This window comes from Phoenix dactylifera, chromosome 8 (assembly GCF_009389715.1).
Source record: "Phoenix dactylifera cultivar Barhee BC4 chromosome 8, palm_55x_up_171113_PBpolish2nd_filt_p, whole genome shotgun sequence".
Classification (NCBI taxonomy): Eukaryota; Viridiplantae; Streptophyta; class Magnoliopsida; order Arecales; family Arecaceae; genus Phoenix; species Phoenix dactylifera.
In genome coordinates this window covers 5905588-5914639 of record NC_052399.1, presented here as the reverse complement: position 1 = coordinate 5914639, position 9052 = coordinate 5905588, and the positions used below count along the sequence as shown (strand labels likewise).

The following is a 9052-nucleotide window of genomic DNA, read 5'->3' as shown; positions in this document are numbered from 1 at the left end:
GGTTGATTGCGGTAGGGGGACGACGCATTTTCAATGAGTCCATCCTAATAACAGAGCTGCGCGCGGCATGTGAGAGTCACGTATATTCTAGTGTACACTTAGGGGGCCAACGGATATTCTTAGAGAGTGACTCTGCCACAATGATTGAGTGGATCAGGTGCGGGCGTGCCAGGCCAGATCTACACCCACTAGTCAAGAATGTCTGCCATCTTCTAAACAGTCTTGATTTCTTTTGGGTCGCACATGTTTTTCGGAAGGCGAACAATGCGGAGGATTGGATCGCCTCCTCTACAGCTCATCATTCCAGGGCCCTTATATGGGATGGCAGTGGCTCTATCCTACATGGCCTCGATCGTATTTTGTCTTTTGATCTCTTAGAGCGTACTCACATCTAGTGCTAGGAGCCTTGGGTCAAAAAAAAATAAAAATAAAAAATAAATTGATGCTCGAAGATGCATTGTTCTCCCACTGTCATTTGTCTGAACTCGTAATCAGAAAGGTAGCACCCGGGTCGCTCCCACCGCATCACGTCCTTTCACCCCTTTGTCCCATTTGGGCAGGCAGCTGCCAAGGTGGGCGAACCTGCAGAAACATCCGAAACAAAAACAAGCACGCAGCGACGATGAAACAAGCCAGCATGCATCGATGGTGTCCCCACCCCACCACCCTCCTCTCCTTCCCCTCAGTTACTTTTCAAATAATTTCTTTGGAGCATGATTCATCCCTGGACGAGGATCCCATCTCCAATCCCTTTGTGAAACCCACCGCCTGTCCTTTTCGCCCTCCCACTCCCTGCCAATCATGGATCCATTCCGCTCTTCCACTCTCGGCTCCTTCGCCCCTTCCCATCCCTTTCTGAGCACTCCCTATGAAAGACTCCTCTCCCGATTCCCCAAACCCTTCCGCCGTAATTCCGTTTTCGTCTTCGCCGGCACCTCCACCCGCCGGTCGTCCCCCTCCGTCCCCATGACCTTCGGCTTCGACACCCTCAAGGAGACCTTCTCCGTCGACGTCAGCCGCGCCGAGGGGCGGCCCCTCGACGTCCCCCTCATCGCCCCCTTCACCATCGCCTCCTCGCGGCTCGACGCCGTCGGGAACGTCGCCGTCCGGGTGGAGCTCCGCAACGGCTCCGTCGGCTGGGGAGAGGCCCCCGTGCTGCCCTCCGTCACCGCCGAGGACCAGCCCGCCGCCCTCGCCGCAGCTGGCGACGCCTGCGGCCTCCTCGTCCGCAGCCCGGCGATGACGCTTGGTGCCCTGCTCTTCGAGGTCGCCCGCGTCCTCCCCGGCCATGAATTCGCTTCGGTAAAACATGAGTTCTCTGCTATCTAGGATATTCGCTGTGATTTTTATGTTATTGATCCGTATACAGTTGTATGTCTCTTGATTAAAGGTTAGAGCTGGAGTCGAGATGGCACTGATCGATGCGGTTGCTAATAGCATTCGCATACCTCTTTGGAGATTGTTTGGCGGAGTATCAAATTCCTTAACTACAGATATAACAGTTCAGTTTGCTCCTTACCCTTCTGATCCCTTTTTTCAACTATTTTTCATCTTGATGTTATTATGTCTCAAGCATTTTGATCGAACATGGTAGATTCCGATTGTATCCCCAAATGAAGCTGCTGAGTTGGCTGCGAAATACTGTAAACAAGGGTTTAGCACATTGAAGCTGAAGGTGGGGAAAGATTTGAGTTCGGACATCGAAGTTCTAAAGGCCATAAGATCAGTTCATCCTGATTGCTCTTTTATTTTGGATGCAAATGAAGGCTATACAGCTCAACAAGCAATTGAAGTTCTTGATAAACTCCATGGTAGGTAGTACTTACAAAATAAATGGATAAGCATGTGCGTTTGTATGCATGTGTCGATGTGATTCTCGATGCTGCCGCGTGCTTAGATAATTGTGGTTGTTGTAGACTTGCCCCTGAAAAATATTTGTTTTTTCATAAAGTTCTCTTTCTTGTTCGAGTTACAATATGTTGATACAATGTATTATACTGCTGTCATATTTTTTATTCTTTGAGCACCGACCGATCGAACCAAAAGTTACATTCATGTCTGTTTTACTTCCAGAAATGGGGGTTGTTCCTATTCTATTTGAGCAACCTGTTCACAGAGATGACTGGGAGGGTCTCCATCATGTTAGTCATGTTGCAAAGGACAAATACGGCGTATCTGTTGCTGCAGATGAAAGTTGTAGGGGTTTACATGATGCACAGAGAATCATACAAGGAAATCTTGCTCATGTCATCAATATTAAGCTGGCCAAACTAGGGGTTCTTGGGGCTCTTGAGATAATTGATGTTGCAAGAAAAGCAGGTCTTGCACTTATGATTGGTGGTATGGTTGAAACGAGACTTGCCATGGGCTTTGCTGGTCATCAGGCTGCTGGTCTTGGTTGTTTCAGGTAAACCTAATGTATTGTCTATCTTCTTTTCTCGGAGAGAGTGAAATGTTTAGATATCTTCATTCAACTTTCTTAGCTGAGATATCATGATGTTGTGATATCATGTCATCCATTTAATTGTACCTTGATTGTATGTATAATGCAGTTTTGTTGATCTTGACACACCTCTTCTTTTGTCTGAGGATCCAGTAATTGGCGGATATGAAGGTATATTCTTTCAGCCTTGAGTCATCCTAAAATTTTACACAGCCTAACAGCTCATGTGGGTTTTGATCCTATGAGCCTTATATTTCTTTCTGTTGATACACTGGGAAAACTCTGTGATCTTTGAGTCTTATGATACAATTAAACATTGATTATGCATTGCCTTTTTCATATGATTAGTTTCTGGTGCTGTCTACAAGTTCACCAATGCCAGGGGCCATGGTGGTTTTCTTCATTGGGACAATATTGCTTGGTGAGTCATATTTCTACTTTCGAATGATAAACTGATTTCATGTTAGGGAAGGTCATTGAGATAATTTACTTCGTGCTGCAGCTTCCATATCATAAATCTCGTTTATGTTTGAGGACGTAAAGCTGCTGCTTTTTTCTTGCTTGCTTATCTTAGTACAGTCAATAAATTATAGTTTCAAATGTTTAAACCGAAGAAATGTACTGTGCAGCTAATTGCACAAATGGAACCAAATTGAGGTAATATCTAGGAAATAATAAATTGTAATCTGTGTTGCTTTTTGTTCGAAAAGAATTCATTGTTGGGTTTATTATATACCTTACGTAACAAAATAAAAAAGGACTATATGGTGAGGAAAAGATAGTATGCTTGCAATCTGAAGTCTCTGTGGATTGGATAACCTATTTATTGAGGACTCCAGAGATAGGGAATAAACATACTTATATATACTAAATAAGAGATTGTTGGGACCTTAAACTTTAGCTATTTACAATCATGATAAAATTGATTTATGGGTTATTATACAATGAAAAGGCTTGGCCCAATTGTATAATGACAGTGTGATGATAGGCAGATGGTGTGAACTTTATTGGTTATCATATAGCTAGATGTGAGGCTTGGCCCAATTGACTCAACCCAGTCGAGTCGAGTCGACCTAGCTTGGTTGGGCTGTGACAGCTTGACCATGAGCGACAGGTAGGGCCACACGAATCTGCCAGAACCCTCGCCTCCTTTCATCTCTTTCAGGTACCACTGCTGTCTAGTGGTTTTCCACTGCCAAATAGGGAAGGCGAGCATGAGAAGATCGTGAAAAATCGTCGGCCTTCTTTCTATTTCTTTCCCTCTTCCTTGTTTCCATGGCCAACATCCCGATCTCCTCCTTTCTCCTCTATTTCTCTCTCTCCCCTAGATTTTCACCATCTCCCTGTTCCTTTTGTGCAGTAGAAACCTTCCTTGTGGCGCTTAGTAGGGCGACCGGCAACGTCCCTTTTTTCTCCTCTAGAATCCAAGCCAATAAGGTCTTCTTTCCCAATTTCAGAGGTAAGAGATCCTCCCTTTTTCCTTCTTTTTCTGCCCTTTAGACCGCCCCCTCGTTAGGGGCTTGTGAAGTGGCCGTGCTTGATGGATCCACAGTCCATTGGTGATTGGCTTGAGACCAAGTCCCCCGGCCCTTGCCACCATGGCTTCGATCAGGGCACCCCTATTGCTAGAGATCGAGCTTTGGGCGACCTCGTTCCGTTGGTTTTTCTTCCACCTGACCGCCACTTTTGATGCCGGCCTCCCCATCCACCGCATGGTTGAGCAAACCCCTTCTCATAGCTGCTTTTGCATGGTTGAGACCTCTGTCTATGAGCATTGGACGTCCTCAGCACCTCCTTGCCTTTGTATTTTCTCCTTTGGGACCACTCGATCCGGCCCTCTGCCACAGTTTTGATCACTATCAGCGGCTTCTTCTCTCTCGAGCACTGGAGGCCGATGAGGTAGGCCTTTGCCTACCCTGTGGCAGTGCCAAGGGTCGCAAAGAAGAAGGGCCTTTGATCACTTTGTCTCATTCTTCTTACCGTTCCTTCTCTCCCTTCTCTTGATGCTATCCCTTCCATTAGATTTCCAATGATCAACCTTGATCTAGATCCAATGGATCTCTCCACTTAGATCAGACCGTTGCATCAACCTATGGGCTTGCACTTAGATCTGACCATTTTATAGATGTCGAATACTGTTGCCTGGCTAGTCTTGTTTTCGCTGGCTTTTGTCTCTAATTTTGGCGATAGTAATCTTGTAGGTGATCAAGTGTTTGGGCAGGAAACGATCTAGCGTGGGGCTGCTAGGATCTTTGATTTTGGTAAATTCCAAAGGCTTCTCATTTGATTTTGGTTAAATTGATCTAAATTAGTGAGAATTTGGATACTTAGGATTTAGGGTCATTTTCAGATTAGACACCGTAAATTATGATAATTATTAACATCGGGGCTTATTGGAAATTTTAGGTTATATCTGCTTTGGTAGGCATCTTTGGCTTGGCGGTCGGGTTAGGTAAGAATTCCTCTTGCATGTTCTTCTGTTAGGTAAAATTATAAGTATGTTTTGTATAAAGTATTTTATGGCATGCATTATGACGATCACATTTAATAGCATAATTTGATTAAATGGATTAAAATGTAGCATGAGATAGAGATTAATTAAAAAGGGTATCGGACTAGCCATGTTGGTTGTCAACAACTAGCCACAGGCAGGAACGTGGGAAGTTAATAGCCAGCCATGTGCAAGAACATGACATGTGGATAGCCAGCCATAGGCAGGAACATGGTACGTGAGTAGTCAGTCATGGGAAGGAACATGACATGATTCACAGGTCATAAGCAAGGGCATGGCGTGCCTAGTCCAATACCAAAAAGATGATTAGACATCCTAGGATCATTGTCTCACTTGGAATAATTGATGAAAAAACACTTAACTGAAAATGCAGCTTAGATAATTACTTCTGTGAGTATATTTTAATGCATATTTGGTTTATCAAATGGCAACCATAGTTTGATTATTGCTCATTTGACGATATATACTTATCATGACTTTATGCTTGATAATTTCCATAGCTATGTTAAATATTTTACGTATATCATTGCATTATACATATTGGTGTACCTGCATAGGGGATTTCTTATTGAGCTAGTGAGCTCATATCAAGTCTCTTGATTCTTTTTCTTTTCAGAGCCTCAAGACTCTTATCTCTCGATTGAAGTTGGATCTGCTAGAGAGAGATAAATGAAGAAATAAATGTATCTGATGCCACTGGATCTATATGTAGTCGGAATCTTTATTATTATTGAGTTCAATGGTTCTATTCTAGAATGAGATTTATGTTGCGAAAAATGCCCAGCAGGCCTAGCATATTCTCCTGGTCCTTGCTTTAGGAAGCATCGGCTGTGTCACATGGCCGACCCTACGTGATAGGTGTGGGCCATGACACTATAAGTCATTTCTTGGATACTGTCTCTATCTAAGATAACATGACTTCATCCTATATTTTCATGATGTGGTTAAGGGAGGTTCTGCTCATAGCCAAACAGTGGTATTGTCTCAGACATAGATTAATCTTGTCTGTTAGACACAACAAGAAAAGGGGCAAGGTTTACTAAGAAAAATCCTGTGGTGATTGAGAATAAATCACTAGCGAACTTGCGATACTGTTGAACCACAAACTATTCATAACTTACTTTAGTTGTTTAATTCAGCTCAGAAATCATGTAAAACATGTTGATCTGAGTCTCTAAATTGAGTTTTCAATTGTCAATGTCCTAATCCACATAAAGGTGATTTTTTAATAGTTGGTCTAATCTTTAAGGTTAACTGGAATATGTTATTATCATTTTCTTGTCGAAGGAATAGTATAGAACTTAGGTCCTATAATATGGTCCATCAGTGGTGTGGATTGTTTTGCTCATTCAAAGGTGTGCCTTAGTCGGTGTTACACACAAGGCTCAGCAAAGATAATGGTTGAGAGAAGAAGGGCAGGCAGAAACGAGGCAAGAATGCAGCTGTCTCATGTGTTGCTTATGGTTGGCCTGCATAGAATGGATTTCATGTCCAATCTAGAGTTGCTTATTTATGGGAAACAAGAAACAACTGCAATATTTACTTCAGAGAAGCTATGACATGAGCATGATTTTTCTGTCCTAGCATACCATCATGTGTCCAGTTTTAAATCTGGCCAGTTACTCAAATTCTTTGATCTTTTTTTCTGATTTCAAGAGTCCATTGCAACACAATCAAACCCTAGTTTACTATTCCCTACTCTTAGCCCAAGACATCCCTAAACTATGTAAAAACAGCTTAATTTCCCAACTCTTCAATTCTCAAAGCAACCTGTTCAGATTACTCTGCTAAAGATTTAAATTATTCCTAAAACATGCTGGACTTTTATAGGTGGTGTTCTAATGGTACATAGCAACAAATCTGCTCATGCTGACTTTGGAAACATGAGAGAAAATCTGATTTAGTAAGAAACAAAGTATTCAGGAGATACTTCAAAACCAAAAGGTGAAAGTGAGATATAATGCATTAGAAAAAAAGTTAAAGATGGTTTAATTATTCTCAGATCTTCATAAAGTTTAATTTTTTGTTAAATTATTCCAAATCTAAAATTTTTAGCAGTCACGTGCGTTATAACTAATATGGCATAAAAGTCCCAACAAAAACAATTTTTCGTTTCACTTAACCCAAGTTTGCTATCGTATTTCACAGAGAACTGAATTTCGACTTCTTGTGACCTTACACATCATCAAGCCTCCAATATCATTATTCCCATGCCTCCTGTCACTTTATTATCAAAGTTTCCAGTTTGCCACCATGTTCTGTTGTAGTGGCCTGTCTGATCCAATAATCAAAGATTTCATAGTGAGCATATCCTTGATGGACATTTCACTGGGACAGTTGATCTACATAAATTCCTAGATTGGATCACTATGCCATAAAATTTCATGACATGCTTGATCAGATGGATTCTGCTTGACTGAAAAAAAGCCTAAAGACCAAGTTCACTTACAGTGGATAACTGGAGAAAATCACTGAGATTGTTGAGACTGTCCTCCTAATGCCTATTATTACAAGATGAAGAGCCTTCCTGAGAAGTATGTACTGTATTAATAGAAAAGGCTCTTTATCCTTCAGCATGGTAACATATTCGATCATCCCAAAGTTGAATGACCTATTTTTTCCAAAAGGAGGAAATTCACAAAAGAGGAAGAAACTTGACAGCTCGTGAATTTAGTTTCTGGACAAGTGATGGACCATGATGAAAAATGAATAAATAGACCTTCATGTTTGAAACCGAAGACAGAGACATGCCTATGTTTGATCCATTTTTCCTAGAGAAATTTATGTAGATGCAGTTCTTTAAGATATAGATAATTTTCCTAGCTATCCAACTTTGTAGATGCCTGCCTGGTTGGTTGGGCTGCCGTGGTCTTATTTGAGCCACAATTGAGTTCCTTGAAGGTTGTGAGGGCCATTGTTCATGACATCACTTATGACAGCATTGATGTAGATATTACATCAAGCCTTTTGGCGCTACCTAGTGCTTTTTTCTTTTCTTGTGTTTTAAATACAGTGGTTGTTCACCATCACTCAGATTTGTACCTGAGAACTCTTACTTGGATAGGACGGTACCGACCAGCTGATCTAGCAACTGTTGGTATATTTAATGAAAGTAAAAAGGGTTTTATGTTTACTTTTTATCCGAACTTTTCTTGATCCTTATTTAAGTGATGGTCCATGACAATGTCCCAGTGGTGTCAAATCCATTTTTCGCAACATCTGATCACATTTAATTACCATTAACATATTTGCATCTCAACATGACATGGCTTTAAGTCCATTATGTGAGAAAATTGGCTCAAGGGCCTTGCATTTAATGATTGTAGATTTTAGAACAATTTTTGAGAAAGACTATATTGACTCTGCTATAGTTGCAGTAGATTTAATTGATGATAAGCAACACCTGGATAGCAATTTCTTCTCTTTAACTCTTTGCTTTTATCTGAACAGAAATTGTCGTTGATTACCTCATGAATGCGGGTGCCAGTTATAGCCTCCAAAATTCTTCTGTTTGTGTCATCGAGTGAGGTGGTCATTGGTCTCATCTAAATTATTTCTTCAACAATCAAAGAAAAGGTGAGGAAGCAAATATTGGAGGATCGGAAGCACTTGTATCTGCTCTTTTATAAATGTAATCTCATGGACATATCCTTGTTCCAAAATGTTTAATGAGCCCAAACTGGGATGCAATGTAGAAAATTAGTTTATTAGCATGTAGTGGGCTCTCTTGTTGTTCATCTTGCGTCTCAGCTACAAGATCCAATAAATTCTGAGAATCTTTAATGCACCAGCTGACTTGTATGAGATAACTGATAGTAATAAAATCACATACTTGTGTCTGACGAAAATCTTCCTGACCTGAGAACAAATGCATTCTTATGTCTCAATTTTATTCTACAGAGATGAGTTGGGTGTTGAAAGTTTGAAATTGATCAGTAGGTTACACAAATCTCTTTAGAATTATTTTTGAAGGGTACCCTTCTTCAAATGAGACTAGTTGAGTCTCGTTAGCATTGTGGAAGTCAGGAAATTAACATGTTTAATCGGTAACACTGGCATGCTACATGCATAACTTTCAAGTGACAGGAGATATTTCG

General features: G+C 41.2%; 1 protein-coding gene across 6 annotated transcripts; it reads left to right on the top strand.

The window, feature by feature from the left end:
* The first annotated feature begins 663 nt into the window (after window positions 1–663).
* On the top strand, window positions 664–8797 carry LOC103720958 (L-Ala-D/L-amino acid epimerase). 6 transcript variants are annotated; one of them, XM_026809970.2, is made up of 10 exons: window positions 664–1302; window positions 1391–1501; window positions 1595–1811; window positions 2074–2407; window positions 2553–2614; window positions 2792–2864; window positions 2946–3902; window positions 4645–4704; window positions 4850–4895; window positions 8406–8797. In XM_026809970.2, the coding sequence occupies exons 1-7, from the start codon at window positions 802–804 to the stop codon at window positions 2974–2976; spliced, it is 1329 nt and encodes a 442-aa protein (XP_026665771.1). In that variant the 5' UTR covers window positions 664–801; the 3' UTR covers window positions 2977–3902; window positions 4645–4704; window positions 4850–4895; window positions 8406–8797. The 6 variants fall into 6 exon arrangements, with proteins under 6 accessions (XP_026665771.1, XP_026665770.1, XP_026665772.1 ...); XM_026809969.2 differs by lacking the exon at window positions 8406–8797 and adding an exon at window positions 5572–5714; XM_026809971.2 differs by lacking the exon at window positions 2946–3902 and having other exon boundaries at window positions 665–1302.
* The last annotated feature ends 255 nt before the right edge of the window (window positions 8798–9052 follow it).